This window comes from Urtica dioica, chromosome 1 (assembly GCF_054948205.1).
Source record: "Urtica dioica subsp. dioica isolate 48M chromosome 1, U.dioica_male_clone48M_v1_H2, whole genome shotgun sequence".
Taxonomy (NCBI): Eukaryota; Viridiplantae; Streptophyta; class Magnoliopsida; order Rosales; family Urticaceae; genus Urtica; species Urtica dioica.
In genome coordinates, this window is record NC_142756.1 from 14,489,296 (window position 1) to 14,509,115 (window position 19,820).

At 35.9% G+C, this 19,820-nt stretch overlaps 2 protein-coding genes across 2 annotated transcripts; one reads left to right on the forward strand and one right to left on the reverse strand.

The window, feature by feature from the left end:
- The first annotated feature begins 1,684 nt into the window (after window positions 1–1,684).
- Window positions 1,685–8,440, forward strand: LACS8 (AMP-dependent synthetase and ligase family protein). The gene is made up of 12 exons (XM_089613423.1): window positions 1,685–1,826; window positions 3,075–3,614; window positions 3,728–3,808; window positions 4,190–4,450; window positions 4,831–4,962; window positions 5,046–5,219; window positions 5,526–5,755; window positions 6,192–6,309; window positions 6,513–6,644; window positions 6,760–6,894; window positions 7,400–7,606; window positions 7,990–8,440. The coding sequence occupies exons 2-12, from the start codon at window positions 3,105–3,107 to the stop codon at window positions 8,152–8,154; spliced, it is 2,145 nt and encodes a 714-aa protein (XP_089469549.1). The 5' UTR covers window positions 1,685–1,826; window positions 3,075–3,104; the 3' UTR covers window positions 8,155–8,440.
- Window positions 8,441–8,586: 146 nt separating this feature from the next.
- On the reverse strand, window positions 8,587–13,162 carry LOC149407396 (uncharacterized). Its single transcript, XM_089613433.1, has 6 exons — window positions 12,591–13,162; window positions 10,916–11,061; window positions 9,844–10,012; window positions 9,431–9,529; window positions 9,245–9,327; window positions 8,587–9,152 (listed from the first exon to the last, which is right to left on the reverse strand). The coding sequence occupies exons 1-6, from the start codon at window positions 12,984–12,986 to the stop codon at window positions 9,017–9,019; spliced, it is 1,029 nt and encodes a 342-aa protein (XP_089469559.1). The 5' UTR covers window positions 12,987–13,162; the 3' UTR covers window positions 8,587–9,016.
- Window positions 13,163–19,820: the final 6,658 nt, after the last annotated feature.

Genomic DNA, 19,820 nt, shown 5'->3' on the forward strand with positions numbered 1-19,820 from the left:
CCTCGGCCACCATCAGCCTCTAACCACTACGACCCTTCCACCACCACCGATGCATAATTATAAGGTTAAATATATAGCTAAAATATGAGATTGTTCGATCTTTAATCCAACGTTGGACTTATATGTTAAATAATTAGGTGTTGTGGACTGTCAATAAAGATTGCCCGTTAAAAGTGATCTATTATGGTTTACGGATATTGAGCTTTAATGTATTTGATACGTTGTTAGTCTTTATTGTGTAGACCAACATTCATGGATTCATCAGGTACACTTCCGTTATTGATTTATACTTTTTTTAATTATTCAACATGATTCGGTCATGAAATTAGGTAATGGTTATCACCTGTGATAGTCGGATCTAACAATTTTTTCCAGTGGTTGAGATGGAACAACTTGTCCTGAAGGAATGTCCCGCGTAGCTTGGGTTATTGGGTTCAGCCAAAGTAAAGCCTAGATCTCAAACTTGGTCCTTCGGCCAATGATAATTGTCTATAGCCAATATATTGTTTAATATTCGTTTTACAAAAAGTAATATTGTTTACTAAATATTTGATTTTCCAAATGCGCACACACAAAACAATAACCATCCATCAAATGCCAGACTATCGGCAGATGTTCCTAAATAATAGAACTTTGATAAAAAATATTTTCAACGAAGGTTCTTCTTATTGCTAAATTTTATTTTTCCTTTTAATGCATATATATATATATATATATATATTTTTTTTTTTTCAAATAAATTCAATAGTGTATTAATTATTTTGGTTTAATCACAACGACATAAAAGTTGAAAGGATCAAAATCGTCAAAACAAAATTTAATAATCAACGTCTCTTGATATACTTATCTACCTTATCAAGATTGCACTCGCATTTATTATGTTACAAGCTCCGCGCGTTGCTGCGAAATAATTAATATCTGAATGAAAAAATACATAGAGATATGTCCAGAAAAATTTAGGTTAATAATTTTTTTTAAAGATATTTTTATCTTTCTGATAAAAAAAATCGGTATGAATGAACACTACTTTTGTTTAGAGTCCAATCTCTTATTTTTTTTTAAGAAAATTTTTTTCAATTAAAAAAAAAAACCGAAACACTGTTTCGTGAGAGAGAGGCTCTCATCTCCTCTATATAATAATAATAATAGTAATAATAATATCATTCTTCGAGATATTATATACAAAAAAATACTATACAATTATCAGAGTTGTCAATTTTTTTTTTTCAATTATCACTTACAAATGAGTAAAATATTTAAATTTGACACTATAATCTACTATAACTAATTTGTTTTTTTTTTTTGTTTTTTGTTTTTTGTTTTGTTTTCATAGATTATTCAATGATTGTGTATATTTTACATTAGCCAATCCTTACTTCGATGTAGAATAATAAAATGTAGTACATAAGATATAATACACCTAAACTTGCGTGCCTTCTAGAATCACATTAGAGAGAGACACGTGGCGAGTCAAACTCAGTGCGCGAAACTCAGCCAACGTCAGCGATTCCGTCACGTGTCCAATTCCAAAGTGCCACCGTGTCACTTCTTCGCCACGTGACAAAAGTAATATCAAACAAATTTGTAGGTACATTTATTTATGATTCACCTACTAAAATGTCTAAAACTACCCTCGAAATATCTCGGCAAACGTTCCGCAGCGCATTTAATCCGAAAGGTCATTTTTATAATTTTATTTTGTGTAGTATATAACACGATCATCATTCTTGAGACCGAACCCGCTTTTTTCTTTCTTCCACTACGAGAGAGACTTTTTCTCTTCAACGTCACAGGAATTCTAGGCATTGCATTTTATTGCTACAGAGGTAACTTTCTGCTTTTGAGCTGTGTGTTTTAGATTCTTCTATTTCCATGGCGATTTTTTTTTTTTTTTTTTTTAGTTTCTTAATCGATTGTTTTAAGAAATGACTCTCTCTCAAGAATGTTTTTTGTTCGAACTTTGTCGACTCGTTTGTTGTTCAGAAAGCGTTGTTAGCATTTCTAAATTAGGTCAAATTAAGTCGATCTAGATCTTTTGTGCTGGTTTATTTGTGTTATTTGTTTGACGTTCTGTCAATTTGATACTTTCGAAGTGGACGTTTGCTCATGTAATAAAAGCCAAATTCTATATTCCTTTTTCATCTGCTCATATATACTATCACTTTTTTAGAACTGCTTACAACTTTTATTTCTTATGAAAGAAACAAACGGTATGAGTATGAGTGTGACAAAAGATATATGCAAAAGGACAAATGTATAGTACACATTTCGTCCCTTAAAAAATAATAATAATACACATTCCGTCAATTCTAATCGTGTGTTGCCGTGGGACATTGTATTTGTTTTGTTTTGAGGAGCTGTGGGACATTGTCTAATATTAGTATTTTAAAATTTGTTTTCCCAATTTTTTCCAATGAGCCTGGCCTGTGGACATTTTAGTTTAGTAATTTGAATATATTTTTTTACATTTGTTAGTTATTTGAATATGTTATCATATTATTCTAATCGTGTAAACGAACTTTGCTACATTCCTTGCCTCAATCTAGATGGGAAAGTATAATAATCAATCACTGTGAGACTAAATATGGGTAGTTTCATTTTGTGTATGAAAAGTCAATTCTATTCCAACTAGATGCAAGTAATTTTGGTTTCCTAAGTCGATTCAGGAAGGTTATACTTGGTTCTTGAAATTCAATTTGATTTCTAGGAATATATTATTGGGTTTTTTTAGCTATATAGCCATTTGACTTGTAGTGTTTTGTATAATAGTCAACCTTTTGTAAATTTTCTGTAAATAGCCACCTCAACTTATATACGACACTAAAAAAGACAAAAAAACCCAAAAAGTGACTATTTACAAAAAATTTACAAAAGGTTGACTATTTAGCAATTCTTAGACTTTTAGTGGCTTATTTGGCTAATTTTTTTGTATATTATTCTGTCGTATTCGATACTTCGCGTGCGATGTTTATAGAGTATAATATTTTCCATCCATCCAATATTTTACCATTGCACTTACTGACCTTATAAACTATTGCAAAATTTTAACTTATAATTTGTCGCTTTGATCTCAGAAAAGAGTGCATCCTTGAGTTTATTTTTTAATGGGGGACTCTGAAGGAAGTTTCCTCAACTCGGCAGTGGAAAGTTATGGATTGGCTGGCATTATTGGTGCAGCTTTTATGGCCATTTTGATACCCATAGTTGTCTCTACTTTGTTCATGGGAAAGAGAAATGGAAAAAAGAGAGGAGTTCCTACGAGTGTGGGTGGTGAGGAAGGTTACGGTATGCGCAACGCTCGAGAGACTGAGTTGATAGAAGTTCCATGGAAAGGAGCCACAACTATGGCGGCTATGTTCGAGCAATCTTGTAAAAAGCATCCACAGAACCGATTTCTCGGAACAAGAAAAACAATTAGCAGGGAACTTATTGAAGCGGGTGATGGCAGAAAGTTTGAGAAGCTTCATCTGGGAGATTATGAGTGGCAAACTTATGGTCAAGTATTCGATCGGGCTTCCAACTTTGCATCAGGGCTTCTGAATTTAGGCCACAATGTGGATACTCGTGTTGCACTCTTTGCCGAAACTCGGGCAGAGTGGCAGATTGCATTTCAGGTAGCCTATCTATGGAGAAAACTTTATGTTATCAATGTCTGTGTTTTTCTTATTTATTTTTACTTCTCTGGAGAAAAATTAATGGAGAGGGTAACATATATCTTGGATTTCAGGGATGCTTCCGACAGGATATCACCGTTGTTACTGTTTATGCTTCTCTAGGAGAAGATGCGCTGATTCATTCCCTTAATGAGGTAAGGAACATGGTCCTAGTATGCATTAGTTGGGGCTTTATTTGTATTGGCTATGACCAAGTGGATCTTTGAGGATCTTTCGGACTCGATAAAGTGTTCTATCGCCATTTGACTGCCCGCATTAGTTTTGGATAATAATTCCTTTTCTCTGACAGATCCCAATAGAGATTTGTCTTGCGCCATTTAGTTTGTATATTTTTATTTTTTAATGTTAGTTTTTTCTAAAAAATTGTATCAGCTAGGAAATATCGCATATACTGTATTGGATCATGTTGCACTATGTTAGTATTCATAACAAGCAGAAAAAAAAGATGGAAGGAAAACAAAAGTAATCATCAACGTGTAAGTGATTACTTATTTAGATGTTTAACATTTGGACAGACCGCAGCGTCAACCTTGATATGCGATTCCAAGCAGCTGAAGAAGTTGACTGCTATAACCTCAAGCCTCGAGACACTAGAGAATGTCATCTATTTTGACGACGATGATGCTGGAGTGCCAGATAATATGGGCAAACTGAAGGTTGTATCCTTTTCTGAAGTCGAGAGGCTTGGTAAAGCTAGTCCCGTTCCTGCAAACCTACCCTCGAAGAATGGAATTGCTGTTATAATGTACACAAGTGGCAGTACAGGTTTACCAAAGGTTTGTCTCGTGCTGTTTGTTTTTCTATTATCATTGTCATCACAGAAGATACGTGTGCATCGTAGACTTTGACCACCTGATAATCCAGGCCTGTACTATCGGAATATAGGTTAGATAAAAGTTGGTAGTCTATGAATAAAAATTATTATGGTAGAATAAAAGCATGCTAGATGTAAGAGAATAGTAAGAGGGGATGAAATTCATTTTTGGGAGAGAGAGGACCTTTCAAAAGTCCGGAAACTATATTTTTACCCTGCTTATCATATTTTCTATTAATAAAAATGAGTGAGGTTTGCTACAGATTTCTTCATGCCGAGTTGTATATCTATTTCTGCTGCGTTCTTGAGAAACTGAGAGAAGACTGTTCATGGTAATTATAGGGAGTCATGGTAACACACGGAAACATCGTAGCCACTTGTGCAGCAGTTATGACAGTTATACCAGCGCTGAGCACGAAAGATGTATACTTGGCCTATTTGCCCCTTGCTCACGTTTTTGAACTGGCCGCTGAGGTAAGTCATGTCTGCTTTATTTATTTATTTTAATATTACAAAGCATATACTTTTCTTAACGGTGACACGGTTTGGTTGTCCAGTCTATCATGTTGGCGATAGGATGTCGAATTGGTTATGGTTCGCCATTGACTTTGACAGACACTTCCAATAAAGTGAAGAAGGGAACTAAGGGAGACGCTTCCATGTTGAGACCCACTCTCATGGCTGCAGTCCCCGCTATACTAGATCGAGTTCGAGATGGAGTACTGAAAAAGGTATATCTCGAGTCTTTGAGCTATTATTAGTCTTTTAGACCCGAAAGGGTATATTTTAGTATAAGTAAGTTTATCATGGTGGGTTATTAGGTTTATGAGAACATTTGTCACTTTTTAGTTTGCTCATGGTGGTTGAGTAGTGTAATCGGAGGGATTGGTTAACCTTTCAAACAAACAAAGAGTGAATTCATCAATAAAATAAGGTTTAATTATACCGATCGTATCACAATCTCACAATGATTTGGGTGTGTGTGTGGCTTCATGTTTGCGCTTCTTATCTTCTTTGGCCATTTGGGTTCGTGTTAGGTTGAGGATACCGGGGGTGTGGTGAAGACTCTATTCAACATCGGATACAAACGCCGATTGGCAGCTGTGGAAGGAAGCTGGTTTGGGGCTTGGGGATTGGAAGGGATGTTGTGGGATCTTATTGTCTTTAAGAAAATACGCGCTGCTCTTGGAGGACATCTTAGATTCATGCTATGTGGCGGAGCTCCTTTATCTGGGAATTCACAGCGCTTCATCAATATATGCATGGGGTGATTTTCTTATCTCGAGGTTTTTACTTCTATGATGATGGTGGTGTTACCTTGCAAGAGCTTTTGATTTTTATTGTTTCTTTGAGCACAGGCAGTTTTGGTACTTTCTTCTGTGATTGACTGTCTATGTATGTTGAGATGATACTTTGTTAGAAATGGGTAGAGTGGGTGTCAGAGGACATTACTTTTAGCAAAGCAATGAAGAATTGTTTATGAGACACAGGTTATTAATCTCTACGTAAACTCATCCCCACACAAGCAAAATGAGCTCATATTCTCAAAAGAGACTAGGAATTTATGATCTACCAAACTTTAGCTTCATGATCAGCTGTCAAGTTATTGTTGGATTTTTATTTTTTATTTTTTATTTTTTTTAATTTTTCTTTAAATCTTGCTCATTGTTCATTAACTTTGTGGGTCATGTTTGCATTCACAGGGCTCCCGTTGGTCAAGGATATGGTCTTACTGAGACATTTGGTGGAGCTGCTTTCTCGGAGGCAGATGACACAGCCGTGGGCCGTGTTGGACCACCGCTTCCATGTTGCTACATTAAGGTACGTCCACTCGGTTTATCCCATGAAAATCAGTCTTCAAGTTTTTTTTTTCTCCACTGTAGTGACCCCTTTTTTCGTTCTCTTTTGGGGATGAAACCATAAATCTTACCAAAAAAGTCATGAATTTGCCAGAATGCTCAAAGGTATGTATGTATGTCTTTTAACTGGGGGGATTAAAATATTGTTCTTCTGCAAATGCACAGCTTGTTTCCTGGGAAGAAGGTGGCTATTTGACGTCTGACAAACCGATGCCGAGAGGCGAGATTGTTGTCGGGGGAAACAGCGTGACCGCCGGTTACTTCAAGAACCAAGAAAAGACCGATGAGGTGTACAAGGTGATTGTCTATTTCCTTTTTTTTTAATCCCAGACTATAGAGCCGGACTGTTTTGATGCACTGCAATTTGCAATGCACTTTAATCCTTTCGTCTCTCGCATATATCGGGTCTTAGGTTGATGAGAAAGGCATGCGCTGGTTTTACACCGGGGATATCGGACAGTTCCATCCTGATGGATGCCTTGAAATCATCGATCGGAGGAAGGATATCGTTAAGCTTCAACACGGCGAGTACGTCTCTCTCGGGAAGGTGCGTTTCATCACGAATTAATACTACAAATATGTTAGAACCTGGAAAAATGCATGGAGAAAAATATATGAAGATCTCTAGCATTTTCTTTGTCTTGTAGGTTTTAGAGTGAAATTTTTTTAAAGGACAAAGTATTCCAACTAAATCTTGGATTTCATTGGTCTGAAAAAACAAACAAGTAAGAATATAGTAAAATAGCCGCGCCAGAAAATTTAGCTTTTGTCTGATAAGTTCTACAGCAATTGTGAAATCTTGTCCATTTTGCAAAACTTAATTCTCAATTCCTAGTGAATTCCAAGCTGTCAAGTGAATTCTCAACTACAGAAATTGTGAAATCTTGTTTTTTGCTTTTTAAATTTTTTAATCTTCCATGGTTGCTTGTTTCACCCAACTGTTCATTTTCATTTTTATTTTCTCTGAAATTATACTTTCATTTTTATTGTGAGAAAAGGGTTATGTATATTGTATTTCTTTAAAAGGTAAATTCTTATGGGTTGGTTTATAGGTTGAATCTGCGTTGATGACAAGCAACTACGTGGACAGCATAATGTTACACGCTGACCCGTTCCACAGCTACTGCGTGGCTTTAGTCGTTCCCGTCCACCAAGCCCTTGAAAAATGGGCCAAAGAAGCCGGCCTCGACTACAGTTCCTTTTCCGAGCTGTGCGAGAAAGCCGAGGCAGTGAAAGAGGTTATGCAATCGCTCTCCAAGGTTTGTTGTTCACCACCACAAACACAATTTCTCTCAGTCATGTCATCATCATTTTATTGCTACTCTGAATTTTACCCTTCAACTATTAGATAACTATTGCAGTTCCTTTGATCTTAAAACGGGAATTTCCCCGTATACCATTTTTTTTTAATGTTCAATCGAAGGATCTCAACTATCAAAAAACTTCTCCAAATACCGGTTTCATTATATTGTACATGTAAAACAACCTAAATTTCAAATAAAACTTTAAACAGTGTTTAAAAAAAAAAAGAAGCCAAATTAATGTACAGTATTTGGAGAATAAAGTTTGAAAATGCGGTATGTCAGGTGATATCTTTACCTTATCTTAGTATCCTAACGGAATGTCACACAATGCTCTGCAGGTTGGTAAGGCTGCAAAACTGGACAAGTTTGAACTCCCGGCAAAGATCAAGTTGGTTCCGGAGCCGTGGACGCCGGAGTCGGGATTGGTTACAGCGGCTCTGAAGATAAAGAGGGAACAGCTAAAGAGCAAGTTCAAAAGTGAACTCACCAAATTATACGAATGAACGAGGAGAGAGAGAGAGAGAGAGAGGCCCCGGAATTTGTTTCAAAACAAGATGGTTATTTTTAGGTTTATATTGTTGTCGACCTACGCTTTACTCTTCCGAGTTCCCGAGTGCGAGTGCGTGCGAGTAGTATTTTGTAATACAAATTTGCTTATAATGTCCATGGGCATCTTTTTATTCAAACCAAAGCTTATATAAGATCTATCAAGTAAAACTCAACTACGAGAAACAATGTGGACGGTTTTTGTCCTTACTTACAGCCCAAGCAAATGCAATAAATTCTTTAGAGGGTGCGACAAGGGAAACTGGTCTCTTTATTGTTGTAAACAACGGAAATATACTTGAAAATTTAGAAAGTTGTTCTAGGTCTTTTTGAGATCTAGAATTAACTTTTTTTCTGAGCCTCCATGTTATCAGTACAAAATCCCACGCTATGCCATTGCTTTTGAATCTTCCTTGTAGCCTAAGAAATATCTCTCACTGGCTTTGAACCTTTCCTGCCAGAAGTAATTTTTTTTTATCAGTGCGATTATATTTAGTAAATAAATACCCAGCTTTCTTTATAATTTTGGTGCAAGATAACCACCAAAAACTAGATCGCTATTAATTGAATGAATGAATCATCTGACCATATTTCAACCGAATACCGCACTATGTAGATGTAAAACCAGAAAGAAAAAACACCAATCGATCTTATTCATTTTTTTCAAAACGAAACCGCTGATTGGATCTAAGCGTGCCGGTCATCAAACAAAAATTAAAATGTGACTGATCGCTGAAAAACGGTATGTCAAAACTGTTGCCTTCCTCTGTAGTTATTATTTTCTTTTTCCTCCACGAGATAGAGAAGGGTTTCAGATAATCATTTTGGATCAGATGCCGTTGAACTGCTCAGCGACTCTGGTATAGTTGTGACTGGTGGTCGGAGAAGAATATACAAAGCTGGGCCGAAAAATGGAATCAATGATAGTGGCAGAAGCCAAGACCCTTTATCAGACCTATTTTAGGAACAAGTCAAATGTTAAAAAAAAAAAAAAAAAACGCCACCATTATGTATAAGCAAAACATTGATAGAAGAGATATTTCTCACGATTTCCGAGCAGTCATGTCATTATAAACCCAGAACGGAGCAAGTGCTGATATTAGAATGAAATCGAGAGTTGTGACATGGACCTGTACAAGAAAAAAAAAAGCCTCTTTAACTAATGTGACCGGATCGAATTAGTAATAAGATTAAGCATGTGATTATATATACAATCAATGCTTAAACTCTTACGAATCTGCTTTCTCTGAAATACTGATAGAACTCCTTCCAGTCGGCTCCACTGGCCAGCCCCGCGTAAGTTAGTAGCCCTACACCAGCAGACAGTGATACCTGATATGTACATTTTACTTCAATTTTTATTCATTATAAAAGAAACCCAACAAATAATGCTTTTGCAGCCAATGTTTGAAATGCAGACGAAATTTCGTTGGCCAAGAAAAACCACAGTAAAAAAGAAAACAAATTTAAACCTGGCTTATAACAACCTATGCAAAGTTTCACAGGTTAATTTCCCTACATATTGACTCAGATTAACTTAACTGTGTTCGTTACTTCCTCTTCAAAGAGGATAAATAAATCAAATATGAGGTGATGTCGCTTTTAATCATCAAAAGCATAGAATGAAAAATCACATAATTACTCACCGCGGCTGTTATTTTCGATTCTAGGAAATTGAGAGGCCATCTCTTAAGCTCGGCTTCTTCGACCGGAGGAGGTGGCGGTCTCCAAAACACAAAGTACGGAAAAAGAGCGTAAACTCCGCCGGCGCACGAAAGTAATACAAAAGGCCACACCTTGACACTGCTTCTCGAGCTGCACATTTTTAAATTCAAACCCAATGCACATACACACATAAATCACTACAATCTATACACAATTAAAAAGAAAATGATCTTATAACCCTTGTTAAGTCCTACCGTCCAAAAGTTTCAAGCGAAAATTAAAAATAAATCAGTTCAACAATGTAAGATCCTAAACATCCCCTCTCATGTTGGGTCTGGTCTCATTACTGTAAGACAAAGGGTCTATATCTAACATTTGTGGCCTCTCATACCATGTTAATCACGAGGTTTTATCTGAAGACCGATTGGTAATGATAGGAGTAACTCATGTGTGAAGACTTCAGCTTCAAAGCTCTTCAACAGCTTATGAGGATTCATTAACTGACGTGGCAAGATCTTTGAGGATGGCATGGGAATCAACGGCTCACGATGGAGTCCAAGTGCAGCTAGGATTAGAAGGAAGTTAGTTAGCTGGTTATTTTAGTAGTTTTATACGTTTTCCTTGGTAACAAGTCAAATCAGTGTGGATTTCACTTCTTGGAGTGATTCTTGTAATGTGAGTTTTAGCTTTAGATCAAGAGAGGCAATTTCTTGGGGAAGATCTCAGCAGGTTAGCTTGTTATTAGGGTCGGAGAATTGTGCAAGACCGTGTAACGACTTGAACATCATAAAAAAGGCAGCTAGAACTAACTTTTTCTGCTCTGGGGATTAGACTGAACCTCGTTAGCAAATCTCTTATAAAACCTTGTTAAGGTCTCATTACGAAAACACTATGCTCATTGTAAACAACGAACTGAAAAACCATTTAAAGTCAACTATGTTTCCCAAACAATTCAAACTAGTTTTACAATATTCCCTACGCCGTTCATAGTAATTAGACAAACTTTGAAAAAAAGGGCAATAAAGGAAAAGGGTCAACGGTGAGTCAAAGTACCTTCTACCAGACGGCATCAGAAGCTGGGCGTAGACCAAAGGCCAGACTCCCATGATGTTCCAAAGTCCGACTAGGACTTGATTCATTCTGAATCCGTCGTTTCGTACCAAAAATGTTAGCTTTTTTACGAAATACACGTCACTTGCCTGAATAAGCAAAACTTGTTCTATAAGTCATGAAAAGTGAACTGATATAACATAATGAATGTATCGATCGACAACAGAAGAAGATAGTTAATTAGACATTGAAGCCTTTTTACAAGAGAAGTAAATAGAGTGACTGAGTGACAGTAACAAAAAATAAAAAAGAAGAACCATTCATGATAACAAAACCGAGTTTTGTCTACTTTGAAAAAAGAAAATTGAATATCAACCAACTAGTCGCCAACTAGCTTATACTCCGTTTTCAGCTTTATGAAAAGAAAGAAAGGAAAAAAAAAAAACTAATAAATTTTTTGGCACCATTATGAACATTCCGTATTGATCGGATCATTTCCTTAAAACAAAGATCCTCTCTTGATTTTGATTTTATATTCCCCTATGTATTTTTGCAACAATATTCACGCGTTCCTCTTTAAAATGACATTTTTTACACTGTAAAACTTGCATTCTTTTTTTTTACACACTAAATTTTAGCTAGTTTGTTCCAGTTGTTACATATAAAAAGGACTCATTTGCAAGAAGTTAACGTTTATAATTTAGGGCGGCTAATTAGCTATAAACTAAAACAAAATATAATAAAAGGATGGCTAGGCTGGCATATGACCAATTAGACGCCCATGTTAAAATTTTAGTAATTAGGAAAATAATTCAAATTAAAACAACACATGAGACCATTCTACCAGGCAGCAGCTATGTCTGACTTAGATATATTTTTTAAAATAGGAAAAATGGTATGAACTAGCCAATCCCAAACTATTGCTTTTGCAAAATAGCCATAGTTTCATTTGTTTGGTAAAATAGCCATCTCTCAAATAGCCATCTTTCTGGACCACGCCGCGTCGCGCGTTGCTCGCCAGAGCCCCCACGCCACCACTCTCATCGGAAAGCAGACTCTCGCCGAGTTCCAGTCTCACTAGGCCTACGGCGGAGGACTCGGAATCCCTAACCAGGCGAACTACCTCCGCTCCGTGAAGCCCAGGCTGTACCAGCACTCCTCTCCGCGATCTCGCCGCCCTCGCCGTCTCCGTCATCGCCGCCTCCGGTGACGACGTTGCTCGGAGAATCGTCTTCGAAGAAGGCGCCCTAAGACCGTCGAGTCTTCTCCCGCAGCGATCCGGTTTCGTCGCCGCCGTCGGAGCGATCGGGAACATCGCAAGCGTCGAGGACGCAAGAATCGCGTCGCCGAAGAAGGAGATGTTTCGGTTCCGCTTCAGATCCTCGATTTCCAAATTGTCATTAAATTTAATCCTGCCTCGATTAATTTTAATCCAGCCGTCATAAACCTTACATTATGTCTTTATAGTTCGTTGGGATTAAATTTAATCCAACCTAGATTAATCTTACTTTGACTAGTTTGCTTATAGTTGACAAACTATGGCTATTTTGTAAAATCTTAAGTTCTATTTGACTATATAGCCGCTTGACCCTTTAAAATATAATATTAATTGAGGTAGTCATTGGGCTAATTTTAAAAATTTTCTGAAATAAACCCCTATATGTAATCTATAATTTACCGGAGTCTGGTTGGGAGAGAGAACCCAGAAATAGTACATAAGCCCAGCCCAGATGAGGAACAGAAACCCCGAAGTTGTCCAGTCCGACCAACTGCTTCCATCGCCGACACTCGCATTCACGCCTCTCTTCTCCGCCTCGATCTCCGACACGCCTTCGCCGTCGTTGCTCTCGCTGTTTACGGCCCTCCGGAACATCTCCGACCGACCCTTTTGCCGGAGCGCCAAAGCCGAAGCTCTTCCGAGGAGAGTTGAAAGGCCATATATTGACGCTCTGGGCATCGCTGGTGCGACGAGGCTATGGGGTCGGAGCGAGAGCGAGTTTCTGGATTTTGGGTCGCTGAGTTTGGGAGGTGGGAGTGTTGAGAAGTGGCAGGAGATGAGATTTGAAGTAGCCATCGCCCAAAAGATGGAATCTTTTTTGTTGGATAAATTTGATTTTGGTTATTTGGTGGGGTTTTGAAGAGAGTAGTAATGCATTTGTTATAATTCACTCGGAAAATGGTGCTAATTTATTGCTTTGGATTTTGGAAGTTGGAACTTGTGCTCTTCTCCTCTTGGAACCCATCCATATATTGTCACGTCTCCAAAATATACGTTAATGGTATCCTAATACGATAAGATATTTGTCTAAGAAATAATATTACGTAAATTACCCCTCGTCTTTTTTTTTTTATCGAAATTTTTTTTTTAATTTTTTTTTATTTTACTTCAATTCAACTTCATTTTCTTTCACTCCATAATAGACGATCAAATAAAAATTCATACAACTCTTATACAAAAAAAAAAAAAAAAAAAAATCATGCAACTCTGTGAATAATAGAGTACGGAATTTTTATTTTGCTTATCTCTTTTTAAACTCCACCAAACTAGTTTTATTTATCTATTTTTATCTGTAATTGTATTAATTTATCTTAAAATAATATATAGAATTATATCAAGTAATCGATCAAAATTATAACTTCATTATTTAAATATTAAAAAAAATAGTCCAACTCGTACCTATATATCAGGTAATATGTCGCATTGGCATGGTTTTAGTTTGTGCTATTTACTTAACTATCGAATAGTTAAACTATAATTTTAATATAAGGGATCTAAAGTGGCCATTTGCCTAACAAAGATTGAAATTCCATGGAAGCCGATGGAAACCACAGTTTTGGAGAGTCCGGAGTCGATTCTTACAAAATCGGAGCTTTTCTTGAATTCATTGGTAACCCGGACGGCAACTTGGACGAAACCGGCTTGGTTCAATGGTTTTTTTTTTCCCAAACAATCAATGGTATTTAAGAGAAAACCGGTACACAAATCAGAAAAGTGTCGGGAAGTTTTAGAGTTTTTTTTTTCGCTCGGCTAAAGGCGACTCTTCCCTGCGTCTCGACAAAAAGCGAGCATGGAGACTAGTAAGTGTTCAAATCCTGACGAAGTTCAAACTTTGATGAACTATAGTGTTTTTTCAATGAAATTTCTTGTGAGTTTTTTTTATAATTAATTTCAATTTCTTTAGTTTCTAACTTGGTCAGTGGTAATAATCTTATTAATTTAAAAAAAAAATTGACAGATCCGAAAATAGGGTTTTGATTTGAATGTGTTTTTGGTTTTTTGTTAAATTAGTTGTGGAATATGAATGTTTATATATAATTAGTTAGTATAACATGAATATTATCATTATTTTAACGTGTATAATTAGTTGTTTATTTTTTTGTCAAATCCGAATTTAATATAATTTTAAATAAATGTTGTGTTGTTAATCTTTTATAGTAGTGTTCGTATTGGGTTTATCATTATGTTTAACCATTTGAATTATGGCTTGTAATGTAATGAAGATATTGTAGACTATTTCTATTTTTATCTTATGTTATCTATGGGTTTTTCTATATATTTGTTTACTGGATTTCTCTCGATAAATACGATATTTGACGGTATTCATCGACGGTAACGGTAACTTCAACAATACAGTTTATCATTTTCTTTTCTGTATACCACGGTACACCAATAGTTTACGAAAGGATACTGGCAATATCTTAGTCCTAAAACTATAACGGTATTTCAATCTTTGATTACTACATCTCCCTAGAATTATTTTACATTATTCTAATTCAAATTTGTAGTATGAAAATTAATTTTAATATATGATCAATCATAATTACACGAAATAAATAAATTAAAATATTAATCTCTATTATAAACAAGGTATAAAGTAAATTATATTACATAAAATAGAAAATTTTCATTTTTTAGACCTAGAAACTAGCAAACTATCATGGCTGAAGCTATCATGTTCAAAATATTTGAAAGTGGATTTTTATCCACTTTTTGGACAAAAATAATCTTAAGAGCATTAAAATCATGTTTTTCTTATATTTTTCGTATCTCTTTTTCTTTCTCACATTTCTCTCTCAGTATCTCCTTCTCTCCTTCACATTTCTCTCTCACTATCTCCTTCTCTCCTTTGCGATGGTTGCGACCACTTGAGATAGTTCGCGATGGTGGGTAACGGCTGAGTATGACATATTGCGACGGAGAGCGATGGTTCAATGATTGTCTTCGCGGATCTTGACGAGAATCAAAATTTGGAGATTCCAAACTTCAAAATGCCTAAAATGGTTTTGTGTATATTTCATTTAGTTATGGTTTCAGTTAAGTTCAACATGTTTGTGAAGTATATCTGAATCGGTTTGGATTGAAAATGATTAGATCTAGTTTTTGTTAGGATAGCAACAATTTGCGATTTTTAGAGATGGTTAGAGATAGGGATAGCGACAAATAGTGATAGGTTGCGATGGTATTGATACAAATTGCGATGTTCTTGTTTGGTGTAGCGACGGTTTGTAATGGAAATAGACAGTTTGCAATGATTTTTTTTTTAATTTTGGTAAATGAATGTCTAGTGACGGTTTGCGATGGAAAAATAAAGTTTGTGATTGAAATAGACGATTTGTGATGATTTGTGATTGTTACTTCAATTTTACTGCTTTTGAAGTTTTATTTGAACCTTTGACGGTCTCTATGGTTCCTTGTGACGGATAGTGAGAACTTTACTGGTTAGATCACGTACAATGGGAGCATCGCTCTCAAGTTGATGGAGGACAAATTCATGACTATAAAACTCAGTGATAGTCTCATTGAGAATCATTTCGAACAGTTTTTACGGGTGCCGATCTCGATTTCTCATCGGTACTCATACATACCCTTCTCATACGGAAGGCAGATCCAGTTCAGTCTGACAAAATCAACTTCGAAATTGGGAGTGATGCAGCCAGATTTGGACGGCTTGAGTACGCGTTAATGATGCATGGTAAATTGGATTACGGTTTCTGGAAACTTGGGATTGCCGTACAGAAATAGACGCAGAATATGATTTTTTTTTCGTTAGGAAGGGCATAATAAAAATGAGCCAGTGTTTACACTAGGGTCAGATGATTTAAGCCAAATTCGGACATATTGAACTTCAAACTGATATTTTATGTTTTCGGCCATTCGTATACAATTTCAGTTTCTTTTTTCTTGAATTTTAAGTATGTCTTGGTTGTATGTGGTTATTGGCTTTCCGTTTCAGATTGTAAGACCTTTCATATTTTATCGGTTTTGATTTATAAAAAGTCTCAAGGTCTCCTATAAAATCTTGCACACTTTTGTTTAGCAGATTATGATGGAATGAAAAAAAAACCTTTTGAGAGAGTGTTCTATATTTTCTCCATAAATTTTCCATTCGTTTGAATCGACAAATTTTAGATGCTTAATTTATATTATTCCTTGAATCAATAGGTCTTAAAAACTATAAGCTAGCATTCGCGAGCGAATCAGTAGATCTACAGATTTATCCCCTTTATTTTACATTTGTTCATCCTTTTAAGCCCACCCCGCTAAATCATTAATCAACAACATCGTTTAAAAAAAAGTGATAAAGTCTCGTAAAAACCAACAACGATGAATGAAAACAAAAAGGGACTAATGAAAACAAACAATGACTGATGAAAACAAACATAATCAACCCCTGCAAGTGCATATCTTCCCATTATGACCTTGACATCTATATTTATTGTATTTGCAATGAATAACTACATTTTCACCTTGAGAGGGTAGTCAATTTACCCTTCATCTTCTAGCTTTGCTTTTGGTCTTATTTTCACCGACTTTCATGTTTCTTATATAATCCGGTATATTCCACTCTTCTTCATTACCAACAGGATATACGATATCCTTAAATCTCCATTCAAGCCTCCTTGAAATAGAATGGGCTGCACAGCGCGTAGACATCAACATTTTGATGTTGTGCCGAAACAATGACGTGTCTACAAGGGATTCCAAATTGCTGAAATAAACTGCAACTGCATGTCTTTGTCAACAAATCCACGTCACAATCAAATCTTCCACCTGTGACATGACTCTAGTTTTTACTAAGTGGATGGACGGTAACATACTATGTTTTGGTAATCATATTTGTGAGATTATTTTGCATCAATGACACGAATACGGTGTCTAACTTGGTGGAGATCTGTCGTCGATCGTATTACCACGTTTGCAGTGTGAATCGGGTGAACTCAAACAATGTTGCTATAGGAAACGTCTTTGTAGTTCCTGTCTTATTGTTTAAACTTTTCGTGTTATTGCTTGTCATTATGTTGTACCTAGTGCATGCGTGATAAGTTTGATTAACATAAATCTAAGTTATGAACACAATTACGTACGTACTTTGAGTGACAAGCGTAGATTTATACCATTTACCAGGAAGGACAAATCTTTCCCAACCTTTAATTCCTATCTCCTCGAGATAATTTGCAATTTCTACATCCTTTTGTCTCGAGGCAATGAAAATTATGCTCAAATTCCACGTTCCCAAAGGCGAATGCTAAAAGGTGAATTTCATCACGACAATGATCAGTCTTAAATTTATGTTGGAAATTCAAGTTTATGTGATGATACCAATCTCCATGAGAGACACCATGAAACACAACGTTCACACCATATATGTATATATATATATATATATATATATATATGTATATGTATATGTATAATACAAACGTGTTTATCAGATATGAATGCCAAATGATGAACGTCATCATCAATAGCTTATTTCACCTTCCTCAAGAAATATGTCCAAGATGCATGATACTCAAATTTCTATAACTCCATACGTAGTTTGAAATAGTTGGGTCTTCGCATCCGATGCAATTGCACGTAATAATTGCCCATCATATTTTGTTTCCAAATGCGCTCCATCTATGGATGACAAGATTTGAATCCCTTACGAGATGCTCTAAGAGAAAAGAAACAATACTTGAAATTCTTATTCTCTTTCACAAAGTTCATTAAAGTCTCAGGATTCTTTTGCTGTAGCATGCATATTCAAGAAGATAACTTCGGATAAGATTCTTCTAGTGTGCCCCCTTCACGTATCCAATATCATTCTCTATTGATCTCCCCGCCTTTAGATAAGAAATGTTTACACCTCATCTCGTTTTTACTTCTTCCCTGAACGTTATGCGCCAAGAATTCAACCGCCTACTGAATAATAAATCTATCTTTGACATGACCGTTGACCCATGGTGCAGCCCACGATGTCCATATGTTCAAACTAGTGTTCAAAGTATCGTCGATATACCACGATATATCGTCGACTGCCAGAGACACCTCGGTAAAAAAAAACATTAATAAATAATTTCATTTTATAAAATATCATTGAAATATTGAGAAATATCAACACATGGTCAAAACGTCGCGATAATTTAGACATTATATAAGGTTAAATATCGTCTGACCTTGGGGAAAAACCGCAAAAAAAAAAACTTAAAACGGGCCCATGTGGAGCAGACCCAAACTTCAGTAAAGCTGAATATTCAAGGCTTAATGCTTTGAGTGAATGTTGTTTTTCTAGATTTATAGGTGTTTGAACTTAAGATTTTGTTATGTGCAGCAAATGTGGGACTCTATTTAAACTAGTGATTGCCATACTATAGTTTTTCTTTAATAAAAAAATTCAAAAGCAAATTCTGATTTACCTGGATTTATTATAGGAGTTTTTCATATGTAACATACGTTGTTGTGGTTTTATTTTCTTTATTTATTTTTAATAAATTTCTTTATGTCTTTGCTGGACGATTTTTTTTATATTTTTTAATTCATTTACTTATTTATTTTACGTAGTATCTATATCAATATATATCCTTGTGTGTATACTATAATACACACACACACACACCAATTTATATACGTATACATTTATTTCAATTGAATATATATAATTCTAATTGAAATTCTTATTAGTAGCTAAGACAAGATGTCGCACACAATGTGTCCGACAACTTGTTTGAACACAGATTATGGATAAACAACAAACAGTGCAGTAAATAAAATACACACGATATGGTTACCCAGTTCGGTGAAATACACCTACGTCTGGGGGCACGCTGCCAGTGGAAAGGATTTCACTATCTTGTAGTCAATAGAACACACAAGGTTTATATCTGATTACGATCAACAAATCAATAAAACCTAGAGACTATTACAACCAGTGATCACCTAGTCAGAGACTCCCCCTGAATTTGAGCTCCGTCTCAATTCCACCATTCGAGCAACCTCCTGGCTCGGATGACCTTTAGTCTTCAGCTGTTCGTGAACCTTCAATCACGAGAACACAAAACCCAATTCTCACAGACACTCAATCTTTGTGGAATAGTGTTTAAGTGAATACACCGCAATTAACAAAACACACAGCCTCCCAGTCCGCCGGTCTTGCACGTCTAAGAGCTCTGAGTGTTTTATCAAAAAGCGTCGAGGCTGCTAAGGGGAAGCGCATGTCTTTTATAGCAGCGTTACAATCTTGAAAGTGAACCTAGGGTTTCCTTACCCAGCCTCAAACGAATATCACATAATGAAGTTACCAGCGAGGCAAGTATCTTGCAATGAAGACAGACAGCGAGACAAATATCTTACAATGAAGTCAGCAACAAAGCAATATCTCATAATCAAGTCACCAGCGAAGCAATCTGTCAAAACTGGAAACTTGCCTGAAATAAAGTCTGCACACATGAGGAAAGATGTCACACCAGAAGTAGAAGCATAACGACCAACATCTTTCCACACAACTTGCACTAAAAAATAAAGCCAACAAAAACGTAACAACATTTATATATGTATATATACATATAACTAATCATAATTTAATTTGAAATAATTTTAAAATATATCATAAATTAGATCATTAATTAATTATATGTAAATAATATA

Bases quoted from the DNA above. Each gene is read 5' to 3' on its own strand.
- LACS8 (XM_089613423.1), top strand. From the start codon at position 3,105: ATGGGGGACTCTGAAGGAAGTTTCCTCAACTCGGCAGTGGAAAGTTAT. The intron at 6,645-6,759 runs GTGATTGTCTAT...ATCGGGTCTTAG, and splicing joins AGACCGATGAGGTGTACAAG to GTTGATGAGAAAGGCATGCG. The intron at 7,607-7,989 runs GTTTGTTGTTCA...AATGCTCTGCAG, and splicing joins TTATGCAATCGCTCTCCAAG to GTTGGTAAGGCTGCAAAACT.
- LOC149407396 (XM_089613433.1), bottom strand. From the start codon at position 12,986: ATGGCTACTTCAAATCTCATCTCCTGCCACTTCTCAACACTCCCACCT. The intron at 11,062-12,590 runs GTAAATTATAGA...TTGCTTATTCAG, and splicing joins TCTCTCCCAACCAGACTCCG to GCAAGTGACGTGTATTTCGT. The intron at 9,328-9,430 runs GTAAGAGTTTAA...TTTCTTGTACAG, and splicing joins ATTTCAGAGAAAGCAGATTC to GTCCATGTCACAACTCTCGA.